The 23412-nt window shown below is 36.2% G+C and overlaps 1 protein-coding gene across 2 annotated transcripts in view; it reads right to left on the reverse strand.

The window, feature by feature from the left end:
• STARD13 (StAR related lipid transfer domain containing 13) overlaps positions 1-23412 on the reverse strand; it is a 513277-nt gene that overhangs the window by 296418 nt on the left and 193447 nt on the right. The window contains exons 1-2 of one of the 2 annotated variants that reach the window (XM_046028283.1): positions 14685-14699; positions 7466-7516 (exon numbers count right to left, since the gene is read on the reverse strand). Coding sequence is in view for 1 of the 2 variants with exons in the window: in XM_046028279.1 (XP_045884235.1) it covers positions 14685-14718 (34 nt within the window). In the remaining variant the exon portion in view is untranslated. Of the gene's footprint in view, positions 1-7465; positions 7517-14684; positions 14719-23412 lie in introns of those variants that run through there. The other variant, XM_046028279.1, reaches the window with a different exon arrangement.

Genomic DNA, 23412 nt, shown 5'->3' on the forward strand with positions numbered 1-23412 from the left:
CCTGGGATCGAGCCCCGCGTCGGGCTCTCTGCTCTGCAGGGAGCCTGCTTCCTCCTCTCTCTCTGTCTGCCTCTCTGCCTACTTGTGATCTCTCTCTCTGTCAAATAAATAAATGAAATCTTAAAAAAAAAAAAAAAAACTAAGCGAGAGATAGGCATTAACAAAATTGATTTTAAACTATTCTCAGTAATGCAGTCTATAAGATACATTAGAAAAGTGCATTAGCTCACAGAACATTTTATCAGCCTGTAAAATTGTCACCAGCTTCTCTGTTCTGAACAGTGATACAGCAATGATAAGTCTGCAGGAAATTTATCAGAAGTATGAAAAAAATGATAATGTTTTCGCTGTGGGTTGCAGTTTTCATTTTTATTAACTTTTATATTTATTGGATACTTGATTTCCTTAGGATCTTCTTGGACTTCTGATAGGCCCTAAAATTCATGGCCAAGGCCATTTTCATTAATCCAATTCAACAGATTTATATCTTCAGTGTCTCCTATGTGCTCTGGACATTGTGCCAGGCGCTTGGAGAAAGAGAATGAGAGTCTTAAAAAAAAAAAAAAAGTAGAGGAATTGCCAATAACAAGATAATGATCTAGTATGAAGAGTAAAACATTTAAAAAGACTAAATAATGTGCAAGAGGTAGAGCCATTAAAAACTAGACAAAGTATATTCCATTTGAGCTGCCCTTAAGGATGGCAGGAGTTTGGCAGGCAGACAAGATCAGGATCTATATTCCGGATAGAGTGGAAGATGTGGGAAGCAAGGAAGTGTGAAGAGCCTGATGTGACTGAGGAAGAAAATGTAGTTCGTAAGGATGAATGGATCTGATTGGTAGGGTGTGGAAATGATGGAAGTAGCCCAATACTGAAATCAAATACACAGACTGTTTTTCAAGAAGGGTGCCAGTTCAGGGCAGGAAAGGATACTCTTTTCAACAAATGATGCTGGAACAACTGGGCATCCACATGCAAAAGAACAGAGTCAGATTCCCTCCTTAAACCATACACAAAATTAATTCCAAGTGATCACAGACCTAAATGTAAGTGCTAACACTATAAGGCTTTTAGAAGGAAACAAGGGATTAATCCTCATGAACTTGGGTTGGGTTAGGACAAGGCTACTTAGATACAACATCAAAAACATTAGCAACAAAGGGGAAAAAAACAGATACAGTTGAACTTATCAAATTTTAAAGTTTGTACTTCAAAGGATATCATTAGGAAAGTGAAAAGATAGAATGGGAGAAATATTTGCAAATCATATATCTAATAAGGGCTTGTATACAAGATCTATTTTAAAACTCCTGACATTCAACACCTTTATTTTTTTAAAGATTTTATTTATTTGACAGAGAGCACAAGAAGAGGGAGCAGCAGCAGAGGGAGAAGCAGGGTCCTCACTGAGCAGGGAGCCCAAAGCAGGGCTGGATCTCAGGATCCTGGGATCATGACCTGAGCAGAAGGTAGATACTTAACCGACTGAACCACCCAGGTGCTCCCATCCAATGCTTTTAAAAAGACAATTCAATTTTAAAATGGGCTTTAAAAAATCTTAAAAAAAAAAAAAGATTTAATAGACATTTTTCCCAAGAAAGCAGATACATGACCAATAAACATGTGGAAACTGTTCAGCATCATTAGTAGTTGGGGAAATACAAATAAAAACCAAAATGAGATACTGCTACTTCATACCCATTAGGATGACTATAATAAAAAAGACAGATAATATGTTGGTGAAGCAGTGGAGAAACCCTCATATGTTGTTGCTGGGAACTTAAACTGGTACATTCCACCACTTTGGAAAACAGTTTGGCAGTTCCTCAAAAAGTTCAACACTGAATTACTATATGACCCAGCAATTCCAAATAGGTACCTCAGAGAAATAAAAACTGTTCACACAGGGGCACCTGGGTGGCTCAGTGGGTTAAGCCTCTGCCTTCGGCTCAGGTCACAATCTCAGGTCCTGGGATCGAGCCCCGCATCAGGCTCTCTGCTCAACAGGGCGCCTGCTTCCTCCTCTCTCTCTGCCTGCCTCTCTGCCTACTTATGATCTCTCTGTCAAATAAATAAATAAAATCTTTAAAAAAAACAAAAACAAAAACAAAAAAAAACTGTTCACACAGAAATGTGTAAATGAATATTCCTAATAACAGTCATGAGAGTCAACAAGTGGGAAGAATCCAAATGTTCATCAACTGACGAATAGGTAAACTTAATGCAATATACCCATATAATAGAATATTTTGCACAAATAAATAGCAGTGAAGTATTGATATATGCCACAATATGGATGAACCTTGAAAGCATTATGGTGAGAGAGTAACCAGTCACAAAAGACCACAGCGCATGTGATCCCATTTATATGAAATATCCAGAATAGGCAAATCCAGAGACAGAGGGCAGTTTAGTGGTGGCCAGGAGCTGGGGGGCGGAATTGAGGGGGAAATAGGAGAGTAACTGCTAAGGGGGGTGGGGTTTCTTTTTGGGGTGATGAAAATGTTCTCAAATTGACTTTGGCGATGGTTGTACAACTCTGTGAATATAAGAAAAACTATTGAATTATATATTATAAATGGGTGAATTGTGTGGCACATAAATTATATCTCAATAAAGCTGTTTTTAAAAAATCTAGGTTATCCTAAAAAACAAAATAGAAAACATACAGACTCCACAGTCAGACAACCTAGGTTGGAATCTGTGTTCTTCCACTCACCAGTTATGAAGCTCAAGTTGCTTTATCTCTGCTTTACCCAATTTCTTCATCTATAAATGAATAAGTAATTCCAGCCGAGATCTCAAGGGAGATTTTCATCAAGGTGGAATCTGGGCAGGTTTCAAAAACAGTGTTTTTTTAGATTATGAGGTAAACCTTAAAAGGAACTAACACTTTCAAGAGCACCTAATGTGTGCCAGGGTCGGTGCTAAGCCTTCTTTGTACATCAGCGCAGCTCGTTCCTCCTGCTTTGTACTTATGGACAAAAGTGACGCTGAGGGTGAAGGGTCAAGTGACCAAGTAGGGGTTCAACCTTAGATTCAGGGTTTCCAGCATCTGACCCGAGTAAGCCTTGGAGGAGGGAAGTGTAGGCGATCAGAGGGAGGGAGTGAGGTGAAGTCTGTCTGCAGCCTGGGCTGGGGTGGGGGGAAGTGACAGTCTGCTTAGGAATTTGATGGCTAGACGAGGTTTCTGGATTTCAGCCTGTGGGTAATAGGGAGCACAGAAGTACTTATCAAAAAAGGCCATAAGCAGTAGGGGTCTGGCTATATTGTTATATGTAAAAATCTAAATTTATCTTGCACGTTATTATATAGCTCAGTTGTACCTTTCAGAAACCTTGCAATGTTACTCAAAATAGACACAGTCTGACAAGCTTGCCTTTAGTGAGTTTTCCAGAAAAGAAACTGGTTTGCTTCCACAATTGAAAGATGACTTAAAAGATAAAGGAAAATTCTATCAGAGTCTGAGAATCTGTTAATTTGATCTGCTCATTATTATCAAATGACAGACTGATTTTGATGTTTTAGAGCTAAGAATAGATAATAGAAGACTTTAAATCTCATTAAAACCCTCAAGAGATGAATAAAAACTGTTAGTCTCACCTTATACAAGAACTCAGTGAAAAGGAAAACCACCCTATATGTAATTATTCAAGTGGAATAGCTGATAAGTATTGTATACTCATTTATCCTATGCTGGATTTGGGGATTTTTTTGGTTTTTGGTTTTGGGTTTTTGACTAGTACTGTCAGCAGCATGAAGCCTTGCCTATGCCTCTTATTTGGAAAGATTTGTCAAAAGCCACAGAGTGTTCAGTGAGCATTTGAAGTGTCTAGGGACTGGCAAAGCTGGTACGCCAAGGTCGCCACCATGCAGCTGAAGAACCCGGTAGCAAAAATGCACTTAGGCCCGTTGCAGGCGGTAACCCGACCTCAAGCCACGCTGCTAGCTTAGTGCACCTGCATGCGAAGTCGGAGTGCAAGGCTGTTCTTCCTCTCTAAGCCAGCGCTTCTCAGTGGAGACCCTCCATCTACTAGTGTGGGTGCCCTTGGGGGGAAAAGTGAGGTGAATGCGTTTTTGCTTACTTCAACAGTGGGGAATTGCTACAAGAATTTAGTGAGCAACCCGAAAAAATCATAGGACAGGACTGCACAGTGAAGGACTCCTCTGCATTTAACATGATTTTCAAATCTCCTGCGACCTAAGTTATCTGAGCTCTCTGAAACTAAACCTTAATTCCAATATAGATAAAAAATAAAATAGTTTCGGGGCGCCTGGGTGGCTCAGTGGGTTAGGCCGCTGCCTTCAGCTCGGGTCATGATCTCGGGGTCCTGGGATCGAGTCCCGCATCGGGCTCTCTGCTCAGCGGAGAGCCTGCTTCCCTTCCTCTCTCTCTGCCTGCCTCTCTTGTGATTTCTCTCTGTCAAATAAATAAATCTTTAAAAAAAAATAGTTTTGACATGATTTTAATACACACTGAATTTTCCAACAATTCAACTACCATATAAATCTTCAAAAAAAATTTTTTTTTTTAAAAAGGTAGTGCCTGGTGGCTCAGCCAGTTAAGCATCAGATTCTTGATTTTGGCTCAGGTCATGATTTCAGGGTTGTGAGATCGAGCCCGGCATTGAGCTCCATGCTCAGTGCGGAGTCTACTTGAGATTTTTTTCTCTCCCTCTTTTTCTGCCCCTCCTCCCCCAACTCTCTTTCTCTCTCAAAAAATAAATACAATCTTTAAAAATAAAATTAAAAGTAAAAATTGAAAAATAAAATGGAGTCAAGAAGCCCTGAAAGAAAAGCTCTCACATGTGTACCACTCATTGGAGCCTCCATAACCAACAGAAAGTGAAAGATACAAATTATTACGATACTGGAGGACATTTTTCAAATAGGAATTTCATCTCCTGCTTTTAAGGTAAAGAAGGAAGATCCCTCTCTGCCCCAGCAACAACACACTAACCACCATTTGTAACCAATGAGAAAATGACTCAACCATGAACTCTTTTTCTTCTCTAAAGAACTTTTGTTTAATAGAACCCTCCCCAATTTCCTCCTAAAACATAATAAAAGCTCACCCTTCCACCATCTCTTTGGACGTGCCCACGGCTCACCATAGCTTGCATGTCCCAAATTGCAATTCCTCTTCTAGTCCCCAATAAACTCATTTTGCTGGTAAAATACTATTTTATTTTTAAGGTTGACAGTTTCCACCCTGCCCCATGTTATAACACAGGGAGTTAATTATTGTGAGACCATGCATTAATAAAGTCCAGCTCATTTGCAAGAATATCAAACTTTCTCATTTTCTCCATATTAACAGTCAACATTTTGTCTTGGTATCTCATCTTTACTTTAATTAAGGTTGTTTTCTCTTGCTTTTAATCACATCTTATCAGGATCATTCTATTTTACCCTTACATTCACTCCTTCATTTTTCTATAACAACTCTATCAAATGGCTTCTCATATTTTTACTTCTTTTAAGTCTAAAACTATTCATTATGAGTGTTGGACTATTTCTTTATATCTTCTCATGCAGTCAGTCTGAACATTATATATTAAATATATAATCATATAACTACTAATTACTTTCATTTTTATTTCACTTACTACACTTGTCATTGTTTCAGTTTTTGAAATTACAGGTATCTGCTATCTATAAATTTTCTTTCAGAACAGTAAACAGAGTTTACCAATTTATTATAAAACTTTTTATGAAGTATTTGTTATATTGTCATCACTGTATCGTTATTATTGTAACATTATTGTATTTTACATTTTATATCTGAGAAAACAGAATGTAATTTATTTGAGATAACAAATAAAGAATGAGCTTTGATATTTTAAAAGAGAACCTTGGCTACTCACTTTATTCTCAGTTTATAGACCTCTGTTCACCATTAAAATGTTTTATCATTCATCATTTGGGTCTTCAGTAATATGCTGTAGTTGGAAATGATTAAGAGAACTTTGTAATAGAGCTATTATTATTAATAATAATAATAATGCCGGCAATAACCACCATATATTGGTCACAAGCAGGCACCATACTCAGAACTTCCCATCGATTACAACAATAATTGTGTCAAATAAGTATGTTATTTATGGTCACAGATGAGAAAACTGGGGCTGAAACGGTTCAGTAACTTGTCCTTGATCAGGAGGCTAGGAAGTGACAGAGGCCCACACTCATACTTCAGCCTCTTTCTCTCCAATGCGCGTGTGTACTGTCTCCAAAAAGAACAATGTTTTTTAGTTTTGCTCAAGAAAAATGAAACCTAAAAATATTTTGAATTGCAGAGGAAGGTAGGAGTGCTTTCAATGACTCCATTAAGGAAATCAATAATTCCTGCAAGTATTTCAAAATGATGGAGGAAAAGACATTATAACTCACACTGGTGGCTTACTGATTTTCACTAGCTATGCCATGATGATCTCCCCCTTCTCACCAGTTGGGATTGATTTACCCACTACTGCTCTCCACAGGACCACATCAACACCAAATTGTAGAGTGACCCATAAAAAGATGTTATAACTTGTGCGGTCCAAGACAGTAGAACTACACCAGCCCATGTGGCTACTGAGCATTAGAAATGGGACTAGTCCAAATTGAGATCTACTGTAAAGTGTGAAATACTCACCAGGTTACAAATATTTAATATAAAAAAGTGAAATATCTCCTTAGTTTTAATTTTTGTTATATGCTGAAGTAATATTTTGGAGATATGGGCTAAATTAAAATTGATTTCACCTGTTCTTATTTTTGTAAATGATTTTAAATAGATTACAAATGACATATTTGGCTCACATTTGCAGTTTGCATTATAGTTCTATTAGCACTGTTGTGAACCATATGTGTTTTCAAATAACCAACCTTAAAATCGAGTCATGGAAAAAAACTGTTGAAGAACAAAAGCAAAACAACAAACTAATGAAACTCAATACTTAGTGTGCGAGAAAAGTTATTTGACTAAAGTTTCAATCTTAGTTTAGTCTACCAGTTAGGAGATGCATAAACTTTGATGAATCATTTCATACCTAGTAATCATTTAATACTTCTTTTGTAAAATCAAGATAACAACTATATGCTTACCTCATAGCATTGTTACAAATATAAAATAAATACTTATTTCATTCATTTATTCATCTGACAAAAATATAGGGATATAAGGAGCTTACAAGTGGGAGTTACAGAATTTTACAGGAGCCATAACAGAGAGCATCATAAAGTGTCTGTGACTGGCTAACTCTGCTTGGGGATTAAGGAAAAATTCAATAGAGGCATTAGCCTCTAATCTGGTTCTTGAATACAAAGAGGAATTTTCCAACTAGAGAAGTCAGGGAATATTTTGTCTTCATGTCTCCCAAGTGTGAAAGCAGTGTGTGCTCATTGAATGGGGAAGGGGTGGAGGTGGGGGTGTGGTTAAGTCTCTGGCATATAAAGAGGAGGGGGGAGGAGCTAGCACCTTGTTTCCAATGTTGGAAGGTTCTGGGTTAGAAGGTTCTGATGCTGACAGCTGAAAAAAGAGGAACTACAATTACTTGGTCACTTTTGGTGATGGTGTGCATATTCTAATGTGATCTTAGAATCTTTGTTCCTTTCTTAAAGGAGGATGTTAACAAAAGGTACAAATATAAATTAAAAGGACTTAATTGAATAGTATTCAGTTACTAACTTCTGTACAAAACTGTGTGGGGCAAATTTTTTTTTTTTTAGAGTGAATGCTTAGCTCTTTGGGTTCGGGCAATGCTTCATAAAAGGGCCCACCTTTTCCACAGGGTAATTACAGGTCTCCCTAGAGGAAAGGGTAGCATCACAAAACGACTAGAGCCTACAAGAAATAATTTGGACTTTCCAGTATTTCCAAAGACTGAATTAGTTGCTGGAAATAAACATATATCAAAGTTACTCATCTATACTAATGCTGCAGTCAAAATGATTGAAATTTTTCCAAGGGACTATATTTATATTAAAATTACAGTGAAAATAATGGTATACGATACATTCAAGATTATATATTTGAGCATAAAATATTTATAAAAGGCAATTTCAAAAGCAAAATTATGGCTGCCTTTTAATTCTACTATTTTCTTTGGAACGCTTTTTATAGGGATTGCATTTCAAGAAAAATAAGAATAAACATCAACTAATCACAAATTTATTTACAAGTTGTGGGTAGATTATAGAACCTCAAAATGAAATTGTGTTTTATTTCCATTAAATTTACATAATTTGAAGAATCAATATGCTCTTCATAAAAGTAGAAAGACCTGTTTTTTAGACAGCACATAAAATAAAATCATGTTGTTATTGAATAGAAATTTTTAAATCTTTTTCCTTTCATATCATGAAATAAATAGGACATAAGACTAAAAGGTTGTTTTTCAGCTAAGGTCTATTCTTTGCAATAAATGGTATTGAGCAACAAAACAAATTGATATGTCAGTGTTTCTGACTGAAGAGATTATTGATTATATCAAAGAAAGATTCTTATAACAAGATAATATTCGTTCCCTGTTGACAACAAATTAGCTACAAGTATTTTAATTGCTTTCTGCTTCTCTGTTTTCTGGTCATGATCTCATCTTTGCAAGGTCTCTCATCCTCCAGAAGAGCCTGTTTCATTTCCTAGAAGACCACAAAAGGGAGAAACCAGGTCCTGATTCGTCTTTCATCATTTAGGGTTTGCCCAGGTCTGGTTTCCTCCAAAGGCACTTTAGAACAACAACAGCAACAGTAAGAACAAATGTCTTGCTTTGCTTTGGTTTTGGTCTCCAGAACTCACTCCTTTCTAAAGAAAAAAAAAATGCTACTTATTAGGGGATACTTAGGTAAAGATTCACTAATCATATTTGCAAAAATAATGTTTCCTTGATTTTAAGGATGCTGCTTGTGTCCCTTGTGTATTTATATTCTAAGTAACAGCAGAAATAGAAATGTAATAGATAACATCTATGTGTTTTCCTTCTGTGTATTCTATTTATTTATTCTCTTTCCCACTAACTGTAAGTTCCTTGAAGGAAGGCACTTTTTCTTCTTTGTGTTCATTATGTAATGAAATACAATGTCTGCTCAACAAATTTATGTGTACATAAAACAGAGTAGTTGAAGTTTATGGGCAGACAAACCATAGCAACTAGCAATACCACCTCCCCCTACCGTCTCTAATGTCCCCTGACTGTATACTTCCTGGAAAGTATTTGTTTAGTGAAAAGTATATGGTCTTGAAAATCAAATAGAACCAGGTTAAAATTCCAACATAGATACGCATTGAGCAATTCAACCTCCTTGATCCTTACTTTTTTATATGTATAAAATGAGGACAATATCTCCTATGTTGTAGGAATTTTTGAGGATTGAATGAATGTTCATAAGGAATGTATCATAATTCTTGCCTGGCATGTAAAAGGCACTCAATAAATACTGATCCTCTATCTTCCTCTAATATCCCAAACTAATCATCTTCAAACTGGTACTTAGCAATGTGCTAAGAGGGTCGCAAAGCCACTGGATAAACAGGATGTTCATCCTACTGCATAGACTTTTCTGGATGGCATATAATTATATTAATATAAAAGATTTATTCAGGGATTCTTTTAGTCAACAAATGTTTTTGAGCATCTGTTATGAAACAGCAGTCTCCTGTGTGCAAGGGATAAAATAATGAATAAGATATGGAGTTTCTAGTCTAGTGGGAAGGAAGAAAGGGAGGGTGGGAGAGAGGGGATGGATAGAGGGCAGAACAATTTTTAACAAGTGCTGTGAGGGAAACAAAGAGATTGCAGAGACAGAAACCTGGGGAGGAAGAGCCAACCTGTAGATAGATTGGGCAGAGAAGGCTCTTAAAAGCAGGTGGCATTTAAGTTGGATAATAAGGACACAGCCATAAGAAGACTTAGGGATGAGCATCTGAAGCAGAGGGAACAGCAAAGCAAAAGTCATCTGAATTCCTCAGGTAAAACAAATTTCATATTTGCTAGCTTGGCAATTTCCCTGACTCCCTACTATTCAGGGCTTTTTGGTAAAAATTTGGGAAATATTGTACTGGGGGCCTTGAATGCCAGGTGCAAGAGGTAGGAATGGCAGATAAAAATTACTCTTTTCACCCCTCTATATTTAAGTTAGCAGCTTGCAAGAGCTATAACTAAGCATTCAGAATAAACTGATATAACTCAAATACAGAGGGAAAGATTATATAGCTAGATTTATATACCGCTTATGAGGCACTTGCAACTCAAGATATGGATTCACACTAAAATAAAATAAAACTAAGGTTCCTCTCGGCACACTGATGCTTTCCTTTTGCCTCATGTGGTAGCTTACTGCCACAAAATGGTAATTGCTTCTCTTTATCCAGACATAGGAAATCACAATTACAAAACTTATTGAATTATTTTCAATTTTGTTAGTACAGATTTGCTGGAAAGTACTGGTTTCACTGCAGAAATCTTTTTTTTTTTTTTTTAAAGATTTTATTTATTTATTTGACAGAGAGAGATCACAAGTAGGCAGAGAGGCAGGCAGAGAGAGTGAGAGGGAAGCAGGCTCCCTGCCGAGCAGAGAGCCCGATGTGGGACTCGATCCCAGGACCCTGAGATCATGACCTGAGCCGAAGGCAGCGGCTTAAACCACTGAGCCACCCAGGCGCCCCACACTGCAGAAATCTTAAGAGAAAGGATTTAAGGTAGGTGAATTTCTTGAAGGAGGGATACTTTTATCTTTTTTATCTTTGTGTTGTTAATACCTTGCATAGTGCCAAAGACAGATGTTCAATGTATACTTGATGAATTCAAAAGAAGTTATAGTTTCCAATTCGGATTAGTGAGGGGTACCAAGAATCTCCTGAACTCAGGCATTTGTCATTGTGATTAAATTCTAGGGAAACAGAAGAATATGTACACTCCATAGTACAGGCTTTTGTTCGTAATCTTTGACTATACTTTTGGCTCCACACATACTCTATCTCCAACACTTATGAAATTCTGTTTGTGATCAATCCTTCATAATCTTGATAATAGGACTAACGAAACACCATAATACAATGAAGCTGAGAAGGCAGAAAGGAATTAATTACAGTATTGCAGGAAGGATGAAGAGTTATGGTCACAAAGATACTTTTGAAACTGTTCTTAGAGGAGTTAGCCCTGTTGCGCAGTGAAATGACTGAGAAAAAAAAAAAGCAAGTGATTTCTTCAGAAGTGAACTTATTTTTCTTAGGCTTTAAAATTGCTTTCTATATGGGAGGGAAATTTATTATAATCTTGAGGCAAAATATTCATAAAATATGCTAAGAATAGCATAGCCATGCAAGATCCAAATATTGTTGGTAGTAAGGAATGCTGGAATTTAGCTTTGGTATCCCGTTTACAAATTTAAAGAAATGAAAAATACATACAATGGGAAACTAATTTTAAAGACAGATTAAGGGGTGCCTGGGTGGCTCAGTGGGTTAAGCCGCTGCCTTCAGCTTAGGTCATGATCTCGGGGTCCTGGGATCGAGTCCCACATCGGGCTCTCTGCTCAGCAGGGGCCTGCTTCCCTCTCTCTCTCTCTGCCTGCCTCTCTATCTACTTATGATCTCTCTCTGTCAAATAAATAAAATCTTTTAAAAAAATAAATAAATAAATAAAATAAGTCAGCCATGACTATATGGATTAATTTTTTAAGTACGTACATATTTGTGAACATTTATATTCACGTTTCAAAGGTCAATTTTCATTCTGTTATGGAATCCATACAATAATATGTACCATTCATTTCTTTTTCTCTTTTTTTTTCTTTGTACCATTCATTTCTATTTTGACTTTTTATCCAACAAGGACCACACCATGAAAGGCACGAACTCAGAGAATTTACAGGACTGTTCCCATAGTACATATTTCCTCTTTCACTAGGCTGAGATATCTTGGCCCTGATGGACAGTTTAAACTACTTAGGAAAAGAGTGTGGCTATCCTGTGATACTCTCTCTTAATCTAGTAATAAAAGCGATAACACTGGCTGGCCTTTAGACCACATCATTGTACCTCGGGTTTTCGGTTCAAGATTGCTATTGCTTTGGGTTCTGCATTTATCCCTCACCAGTGTCTAAGACCAGGGGAAAATGAGGATAGGCCACTTTAACACACAAGAAAGAATCATCAGAAGTCAACTTACAAGGACAAACATAGCCTTGATCACAGTCACGCGCTTCTCCGATGTCCCATTACACCTTACATCTGTATATACTAAACAGCCACCAACAGATCTTCCATCTGGCTGTTCTATTACATCTCAGGTAAAACATACATACAGAGAGAAACTCCGAGATACTCCAATAAAGAAACCATCATAGGGGGCCAAATTAGAAGTGAGGGGAGCCCATTTCACATTTTACAAATGGCAGGAAGGAATGATCATTAAAAATTTAAATTGTGAAAATAATTTAATTTGAAAGAGATTAAAAAAAAGAGGACAACTATAATTGAAAAAACCCAAATTTATGGACTGTTTTACATTTGCATGGACATTTGAATTAGGCTTCAAAAATTCTCCTCTGATTTACATGCGCAGAAAAATTGCTCTCAGACATCCTTCACCAATATTTCCTACTCCCAGAGTACTTTCCATAAATATTTATGTGAGAATTGATTTGACTCTTTCCTAGTTTCTGCTGGCCTGCTTGCCTATTCAATTTTTTTAAATTTCTGTCAAAATGAAACACTAGCTGGTGGAATGGATAAGCTGCTACAAATGTAGTCTCTGGTCGATTGAACCCCCACTGCATGATACCTGAATATTCACAGATAAGCTCCACATCCAATCTGGTACTTCTCACCACATCAGAGCCACCGAGCTGAACCTCCTCATTTGAGATTTGTTAGAAAACTACTTGCCATTTCTAGCCAGGAGTTAACTGCAGGTTGTTGTTTTTTTTTTTAAATTTATTCCCTTAACTGTAGCTTTTCTATGATGGAAATTATCCTAAGTTGGATATGTTTGTGATAAAAAGAAAATAGATCGAACTTGTTCCAGTTATCAAATCTCCATGGGTAACTATTTGTCTAAAACTTCAGATGTGGCTCATTTCTGTCAGTCCCTCATTTGGTCATTTCTGGAGGTCTGCATGTTTTTTGCTGACCTGAATGTAGTATCAACTCCTTGAATTCAGGTTGGAATTTCCACGAGAGAGATGATGCACAGAGGGTTCTACTTATGGCGTAACTTACTATTGGGACACACTCACATGATCTTGAAAAGGGCTTTGCGTATTTTCCACTTAGGCTTTGGATGGTTGAGGTTTAGTACCATTAGAGTCTCAAATATAATAAGTGAATATGGACAAAATTATAAATACTTGATGTTACAAGAATTTAGCAGAATGGCAGGAGCAAATTCTGTTTGCCGGTTTTAGTAGCAGAGCTGGTAGTCCCAGCTGTCTCACTCAAGACATTTCATTACAAAGTTCCAGCCAGCCACTTTGCCTGGTGGTCCAGTATAAAGGTTCCCTTGCAGGGGCGCCTGGGTGGCTCAGTGGGTTAAAGCCTCTGCCTTCAGCTCAGGTCATGATCTCAGGGTTCTGGGATCGAGGCTTGCATAGGGCTCTCTGCTCCGCGGGGAGCCTGCTTCCTCCTCTCTCTGCCTGCCTCTCTGCCTAGTTGTGATTTCTCTCTGTCAAATAAATAAAATATTTTTTAAAAAATAAAGGTTCCCTTGCAAATCTCCCTAATTGATAGCATAGTAGATAACTATATCCCAAAGATCTAGAGCTGATACTGATCCAATTTGAACTGAAGCTGAGATCTTGGGTTTGTAAATATGGTTTTCCAACAATTAAAGAAAAAGGAGCATTCGAAAATGGAAAAAATGAGGGTCACCAATACAAGTGAGGGCAGCATTAGACAATTATAATTAGTGGCATTATTTGACAAGATTATTTTAAAAACAGGCTTTAAAGATATAAACTCAGAGAAAAGAAGTTTTAATTTTACATTGAACTATCCAAATGCATATAATCTTCAATAAAAAAGAATAGTATAGTGGAACCACAAAGTTTTTGAAGTGGTTTCCATCTGCGTATAAGCATTTAAATGACCATATGAAGCAAGGAAAAACAAGAAGATTCAAAGTGATGTATCCACAAGGATTGCTCAAATAAAAAAAAAAACTGTTCAAATACAATACATACTACACAGTTGGTAAGAAGCGGTGGTTCAGAGATGGGTTAGCTATTATTTTATGTAATCATTTAAATAAGAGATTAAATAAATTAAGATGCAAAACACTGATTTACACAGAACATTTCCAAATAGGGAAGCTATAAAAAAAATTGCTACTCTTCATTATCGTCAAGAGGATTCATATTCTAAGCCGTTGTTCCCTCACAGGTGCAATATTTTATTTAGTTCCTATTAAATCGATAGTATATGTTTCAAGATAAGGACTGGCTATGGAAAGGTATTTCCTTCTGGGTAAAACAAAAAATGGGGATTAAACCCATAATATGGGCTGCATGACACCTAGTGAAAAACTAAGTGAACTAATCCAGGCTTCAAGAAATAGGACATATTCTAATTTAACATCATACTGTGACTATCAATGATTCAGCAAAAATCATGGGATGCTTAAATTTATAGTGATTGGGCAAGGCTCTTCAAACAACTTTGATAAGCAAATAGAGTAAAACATCCTTTCAAGGAGACTTACCTGCTCTCTCTCTGTGTTGTCTGTCAGAGAGAACCTGTAAAAAAAAAAAAAAAAGAAATCACAACATCTTAGTATATCAAAATTACACTGCTTTCATCAAAAATAACACCATCAAGTTTGAAAAAAAATCATATTGTAAAATTGGAATGAATGACCTCCAGAAATGAAAATGAAATGCCACAAGGATATTAGGATTGAATAATTTTAGACTGAATAAATTGTTTGGGATAATAAACATAATTAAACCATTTATTTACAAGGAAAAATGTGTTGTTTGTTCTTTTCTGCATTATATAAAAATTCACACTATTCTACGTCCATTTAGTAACCAAAAGACTCAAGTCTAGTTTTTGTCTTTTACTCCACTGTCCTCATGTCACCAACAACCTCCTTTGTGCTAACACCAGTTCCTACCTCACTTTCTCTGTAACACTCCAACAAGCCAAGGCAGCTGAGCACTCCTCCTTTCTAAATTTGTCTTTCTGGGATTTTGTTTTCTCACACTCTCCCTGCTGTCTATTCTATTTCTCTACCTGCTCCTTCTCATTTTCTTGGTAGGCTCCTTTTTTGCTTGTGCCCTTCTTACATGTTGATTTCATTTACTTTTGTTTTATTTTGTTTTGTCAGGCATTGCTCAGGGCCTTCTCTTCTCACTCTGCATTTTTTCCAGGGTAATCTCATCTACTTTTCATCCATTCTGATAACCCCAGATTTATGCCTTCAGACCATATCTCTATCCTTGAGCTCCAGGCCAGTAGAGGAAACTCTTACCAACATCTGCTTTGGGACATTTCACAGATACCGCAAACTCCGTGTGTCCAAAGCCCAACATTATGCACCCCCTTACATACACACCCAGGCTCACACTAATCCTTTTTCTGTGTTCCCATCTTACTGAATGGCTCCACCATTGCTATGGACTGACTGTGTGCTACCCCCCCCCACCCCAACACACACCGAATTCATACACTGAAGCATAATCCCCAATGTGAAAGTATTTGGAAGGAGGCCTATGGGAGGTATTTAGGTTTGGATGAGATCATAGGCGTGGATCCTCCAAGATGGGGTTAGTGCTCTTAAGAAGATGAAGAGCTCAGAGCTCTTTCGTTGTATGTGAGGACACAGCAAGAAGATGGTGATTTGCAAGCCACAAAACAGGCTCTCACCAGTCCCCGAATCTGCCAGTACCTTAATTTTAGACTTCCAGCCTTTAGATCTTCAGATATAATGTTTGTTGTTTAAGCCACCTAGTCTACAGCATTTTTGTTACAGCAGCCCAAACTGACTAAAATAGGTATCTACCTGGTTGCTCAAATCAGAAACCCAAAGATCATCCTGACTCTTTCCTGTCCTTCTAGTTAAATTGTTGATGCCTACTCCCAAATCTTGCCTAAATCCATCTACTTCTTTTCATTCCTATTTCCACCTCTGAGCAACATTCAGGTCTTGCTTAGATAACTGCAATAGTTTCCTAATTTCAAGCCGGATTCTAGTCTTATTCCCCTCCAAACTATTCACACCCAGTGTGATCCTTCCAAAAAAAATTTCATCATGTCACTCCTTGTAAAACTGTTCCCCATTACCCTAAGAATAAATACAGTTTAGATCACATGCTTAAGATCATATGCTTAGCTATCAGAAAGACAGTGACCAGCTACATGGCCTTCAGAAATTTGCCAAATTTCTCCGAATCTCACTTTCTTATCAGTCAAATGGGGTTGCTTTCAGGAGTAAATAAAATAATTCATGTGATGTGCTGAGCAGCAAGTGTGGTATAGATGAGACATATGAAGAACATTTGTTGATTTTTCTGAAGTATAAATTCCAAAAAACAGAGACGGAAATTTTACTAATTTTTTCAAACATCAAGTAAATGACAGTCTACAGGAGTCAGGGATGAAGGAGGCAAGATACTGATGCAGTTAAAGCTTTGTCCTTGATATCTCAAGTTCCTACCCACCCCATTTTTTATTCTCTCTTTTTCTCACTCTACTCTCTGTCTCTGCTCATACTTATCTGGGTAAAACAAATCCACAAAAGAGTCAATTTTCCCAAGGATCTCTGCAGTTTAAAGAGTACCATTTAACAATACACACCAAGTATTAACCTCTTAACAGTAAAACTTCAGACGCTGTGGCAATGAGGAGGAAAAGTTGTCTCCACATTTCTCAGGTAATAACAAGTAGGAGACTACTTACTGCTCTAGAAAGAACCCAACCTGACTGCAGATGGTATCTTAGCATATTTATTTATTTATTTAGTAGTAGTATAGCATATTTAGATGTTTCTGACTTGGTCTGGAAGCAAATTTATTAAATGATTATTTGATTTAGAATAGCATGTAGAATAAAATTAGAAAGTAAAATAACTTACATTAACAATTATCTTCTAAATATCTAAATATCTTCTAAATATCATAATAATGTTTCAGTCATCATACAAAGAAATAACGCAGTAGAATTCAACCTGAACTGTTTAAGAATTCTCACTTATGAGAAATTACTACAGAGAAATTTCAGCCTGAGGGCTTAAAAATTAAACAAAACCTATTAAGTAGGCCTCCTCACCCACTCCTTCAGATTGTGTGCTAACATAGCTACTCATATGTTAATAAGAAATAATCCTTCACAGAATAATTAGAAGTTAGATTACCTGATTCCAAAATAAATAGATACAACCTAGGTGCAAGAGGGATTCCCAGATAAAACAGACTATTTGATTAAGTATGGTTGATTATTACATAGCTCTAAATATAAAATGTTACATTAAAGATATATAGAATTTGAATTTGATAAATATAAAAATTGATATGGAAATATGAAAAATATTAATGGTGAGTGTCATGATGAGAAAAAATGTAGAAATTAAATGCCTAAGATTAGCACAACAAAAATTAGTGCTCTTGAAAACTGAATGTATTTGGAAAATATTACTGAAGTTCAAAGATTTCAGAGATATTTAAAAATGAACCCCTAACATAATAACCATTTAAATAGTGCATGAAAAGTTAGAAGCAGAGGTATTGACACTCATTTCCCAGGAAAACTGATGTGGCAAAGAATAAGTAAATAAATAAATAAGCATTTATTTATTAATTATGTTTATATGTATTTTCTAGAATATGTCTGTTCTAAACATTTATAAATGTGATGGAGAATATATATTTCCTTATAGACATACAGCAATATTTTAACATAATAATTTTCATTAAAAAATCACTAGATGCCAGGGGCCTGAAGAAGGAGGAAATGGGAAACTATCGTTTAATGGGTACAGAGGTTCAGTTTTGCAAAATGAAACAGTTCTGGAGATAGAGGTGGTGAGGGCTGCATGGCAATATGAATACTTATGTCATTAAAGTGTATACTTAAAATGCTTAAGACAATAAATTTATGCTATGCATATTTTTCTACAATTAAAAAAGACACATAAAAATCTCTAGATGCATATATTCTATTGTAACTCAAACCCTGGCAATATATCACATTGATAGAATATCTCTAAGAACTAAAATGTGACTTATGGGCAGATAATAAAGGAAATGATACTAACTTGGAGATAATTATTTATACTCACCTAAAGTTACCATTAGATTATATAGTCAGCTTCAGAAACATAAGAAAGAAGGGTGCACTTTGGAGCAGAATGTGGGATGTCATTCACTGATGCCAAGTTAGTTAGATAAAATGTTTCTAGACCACCAATGGGTTGTTTGTTGAGCGCTTTGTCAATATATAGAAACACACATGCTGGGTGCTTGACAGTTCATCTCTGTTGTATAGATGGCTGGGGGCAGGTAAGTCATCAAAGCCGCAGATTAGGAACTCTAGAACTGTTAGAATTATTCTGTCTTATGGAAAATTATAGTAAATTTCTTTGAATTAAGTTTAAGAGTCTTCTGCATCATTTGGGGAGATCTCCCAGAAGGTATTAAGTTTCTAATACCTCTAATGCCATAATAATTATAAATCCATGTTCATACAGTCTAAGAATAACAGCATTTTAGGAATTGTTTTATGATATGGCTGGATTTAAAATGCAATTGCTTTTTGGAACAAATTTACCCAGATAAGTATCCCTTGTCCACACAGACAAATATGCTGATTAAATGAACAGAACAATACCAGATAATCATAAAATATCCAGATAATTTTGGGGGGAAGCTATCATCCTTGGGGCACATCATGATCCATCAAGGCAATAAATACATTAACTACTACTATCCAAGAGAAATCTGAAAGCTATATCCAACACCTGCTGCTCCTGAAACACAGAGGGCATATTTGTTCCTAAGGCTGTCATTGCAAGCCTTAAACCCAAAGCAGCAGATAAAATACCAAAGTAAATAAACTCTTAAATAAACCCATAAGCCATTTTACTATTGCTCTTTACTTTGTCCAGAATACGCCTGCTGGTTTCAACCTCAATAAATTATATTCAGAGGTGGCCCTGATTTAAACATCACAGAAGAATGTCTAAGTAGCAATGATCAAATAAAATTAATCACCAGATCATCACTAGAAAGTTGGTTTCCTTGAACAAATAGAAGGGATGTGAGTATTACACACTGACTTTGGCCTAAATAAATTAAGGATGACTGACACTGATGTAAGTGAATTTATCTCTCAAAAAAACTTTTTCTAATCCTCATGTTAGCTACCTAATAGGTCATGTACAAACTATATGTAAAAATGGAAGAGAAAAGAAAATATGCAAAGCATTAAAATCTATAATTTCAGAGTCATTTTTAAAGGAGTCTTACTTATAGAGAAGTTCAACCAAAGTATCAGTTCATGAAGAAAAAAGTGAAAATATTATGTTCTTTTATCACCATGCTAAACTCTCAATATTGACTTTAAATTTGAATTCAAAATATTCCAGAGAAGTTTCCAAAACTTTTTATATCTGCACAAATTCTGTATACTTTTCCTACCTAATTCTCAAAGCAATTTTTTCTTTGACTCAGGTTGAGAAAAGACTGAAGTGACTCTTAGTTGGTGGGGTATGTAGAGAAACAGAAGTAATCAATTTCCTCACCAATTCCTATGCAATGAAAGCCCCCCCCCCACAATGCACTAAAAACGATAGAGAGAATACACAATTTTAGATCTACTCTTTATTTTTATTTGATCTTCCTTGATTTCCTCGAGACCCAAGATACATAATAATGCTTATTTCAGTGCATACAAAAATCTCAATGATTTTTAAACATAACAGCCACATGAAAATCTACTTTTCCAGATTTAAAAACATTTTGGTTCAACCCATGATATATAAATCTTTCTACTTCTAAATTTAAATTTGGGTGTATATATATTAGTATTCACGTATTTGAGTAGATCTGGTAAGTAATATATAATTTTAGATGTTTAATCTAAATGCAAAAAAAACCAGTCTTTACTAGCTCAGTGAGTCTAAAATGATGTTATTTAATAATCCATGGCATTTTAATAAGCATTCTTGACATCTGGTGTTAATAAAAAGGATTTTATATTTTACAGTTAACATTTAAAGAAAAAACATGACTGCAGTTTTGCTATTTATCGCAGACCACAGATGGCATAGGCCACATTTGGGTGGCTTCATTTCCTTCTTGATTAGTTTATATAAAGAGGCCACTTGTTTTCTCTCTTTCTGTGTATGTTTTATATAAGATTTGGACCAAGTCCCAGAAATCAATAAATGAAGGAAGAAAGGAATGCATCAAATAAAAATTAAGTTTCTTAATAACAAAACTGATTATAGAATTTTCCTGGATCCAGTTTAGTTAATAAAGTTCATTTAAAACAATGATCCAAGGAATTTTGCATCTGGATAAATATTTGAAGTAAGTTTTCCAGAACTGGGAAAAAAAAAAAAAAAACAAGGACCTAAAAATTTCCATTTCTGTATAATCAGTCTCACTAGGCATAGTTGACCAATCCTTTGATTCAAGGCAGATTTTGCTAGGACCTGTATGGAAGCAGCAGCTGAGCATGTGGCCACTGGGACAACTAGACTTGTCTGTGGACCATGAACCAAAAATATAGGTCTTCCTGCCCTGCTTGCTCAGACTTCCTCCTTTAGGTCCTTTAGGTCCTCCCTTTATGCCGTCCTGTTCCGACTTAGACATTGGACTTTTACTTTCCCCACATTGACCCCAACATACCAGCTCTTTACTCTTTCTTCTAGAAGATGTCACTACTACTCTGGGAACATGAACACAATACTATAAAATATGGATCCTATGAATTTTCATTAAATTTTGTTAGAAGAATTGAATACTAATGACTATATTTACACAAGTGTTTACCAGGTAGTAATAACATATTATGTTAAGAGTAATAATATTATGTTATGAGACACTCAAAGTAAAACAATAGAACTCTGAATGCAAAGCCAATGAATTAATCTGTCAGAAATGGAGAAATAGGAGTATGAATTAACTCAAAAACAAACATTTTTTCTTCTTATTTAGTTTGGAATTATTTAATAATCATAAAAAGTGTTTGGTTTCATGATTTAAACACAGATTTCCTAGCCAAGTAATATCATAGGCCCAATGAGAAATACTTTGAGTGTGTTGGTCCAGTTATCTAGCTTTACAAGAGGGCTGATCCACTCACCTTAAGACAATTTGTGGGTGATTAAAAGACTACAGAGTTTGACCATCTAGAAGAAGATATAAGACATATACATGTAAACCAAGTAGAAAGCTATTCTGTGAAGAATTTGTTTCAATAGAGAATTAATTAACTTAGGTAAGTGCAGTTAACACTTAAGAACATCTTAAAGTTAGTACTGAAAAGAATTCCACTACTTTTGAGTAATGTTGTTGGAAATCCAGCTGGATTAGGATGAAACTATATTTTCAACTTGAATGAGATCCCAGCCTACAGCAGAAGACAGCCCCATAATGACAAGGCTATCCTATGGAACAAGCATACCAATATAGACGTATGCAAGGCATAACGGTTGCACGGAGAAAGGTTCAGTGGACCTCACAAAGAGAATCAAAGGATGTTCATATAGAGAATAATATTTAAAATGGCTCTTAAAGAATAATCTCACTGGAAAAAATAAGAGGGAGAAAGGAATTCCAGAGAGAAGGAAGAACATATACAATGGAAGGGGGCAGAGGAGATCATGAATGTTTGGTCTAATGCAAGTATTCTGATATTGTTGTACGTCAGTGATGGGGAAAAGTGTAAAGTGATGGGATTAGAAAGATAGGAATGGGCAAGATAATAAAAGAGTTTTTTATACTATAGTAAGGAGTTGGGAATGATTTCTATGAGTAATATGGATTCCAACAGAGTTGACTGTGTAACAGTAAATCTGGAAGCTGTATGAAAAGAAGGGCTAAGGAAAGAAGAAATGGGCAGGAGTCAGGGGATTGTTGTAGTCGATCAAGACCAAATGAAATAAAAGTATCTGAACTAGACTATGTATGAAGACATGGTATTCATGAATAATAGTTAGGAGGGGTTTTAGAGCAGGGAGAGAGAGGGAAGAAGAGAGGCATCTTGGATGGTTTTCAGGTTTTGCTTTGGGCAACCTTGTCCATTGATGAAGATGAGCAAATTTTGAGTACTGGAAAGTTAAGACCTGCCTTTCTCTATTTCTTTTAAGTCATTATGGTATATTATAAAGAGCTGGGTTTGGGGCACCTGGGTGGCTCAGCTGGTTGGGCATCTGACTCTTGATTTGTGTTCAGGTCATAATATTGGGGTCATGGAATTAAGCCCCACAGCTGGCTCTGTGTTAAGCATGGTGCTTGCTTGGGATTCTCTCTCTCTCCCTCTCCCTTTGCTCCTCCCCACTTTGCCCTCTCCCCCATGCTCTCTCTTTCTCTCAGGAAGGAAGGAAGGAAGGAAGGAAGGAAGAAAGGAAGGAAGGAAGCAAAGAAGGAAGGTAGGTAGGAAGGGCTGGGTTTATGAGTTAGACACATTGGATTTGAGACTTGAATCCAACTCTCGCTAGTTACATGGGCTTAGGCAAATTTTCTCACGTGTCTGAGATGTAGTTTCCTTATATGTAAAGTGGAAATAGTAATAAAAATTTCATAGGAATGTAAAGATTAAATTGAAAAATTGTGTGCCATCTTTCATCCATCCATAGTATCTAGGACAATCTAGGACAAGATTGGGCACATTATGACCTTAATCTGTTCATTCTAAATAAATGAGTAACATGGAAGACCTATGTGTATCTACATGAAAATATCTTTCTCTCCAACTATTGTATTCAGTTTAATCTCTCACTTTAAAAATATTTCCCACCTTTAAGAAGTCATGGAAAGAAGTCATTCTATCACACCTCAATTCTGTCCTTTAGTAATCATAACCCTGCCTTACTTTTAGGTGTGCGTAAGTAAGAAATCAAAATCAAGAGTTTGGTTTAGCTGTTACCACATGGCCAGCATCCTTGGGCAACCCTGGGGTTTGACTGCTTCATAGACCTATTTTCCTTGGCTGTCAAGCTTATTTTTATAGACCAGGACTGCCAGTTTTTAAGATTATTCAGAATTATAGTGACATATTTTATTTAATGCTTCATTTTCTTTATAAGAGTGGTTTTCTGGTTTAAAAAAAAAAAAACAAACAATAAAACATCTCATGAGCTTGATGACTTAGGCCCTGACATGTTCAGCTTAATATAGGCTAATAGAGAAGAAGTGGGTCACCACGTTCTGGACACATAGCCCTGGAAAATGTCAGAAGTTGGATGGTCTGCTCTTCTGTCTGGC

This window comes from Meles meles, chromosome 14, assembly GCF_922984935.1.
Source record: "Meles meles chromosome 14, mMelMel3.1 paternal haplotype, whole genome shotgun sequence".
Taxonomy (NCBI): Eukaryota; Metazoa; Chordata; class Mammalia; order Carnivora; family Mustelidae; genus Meles; species Meles meles.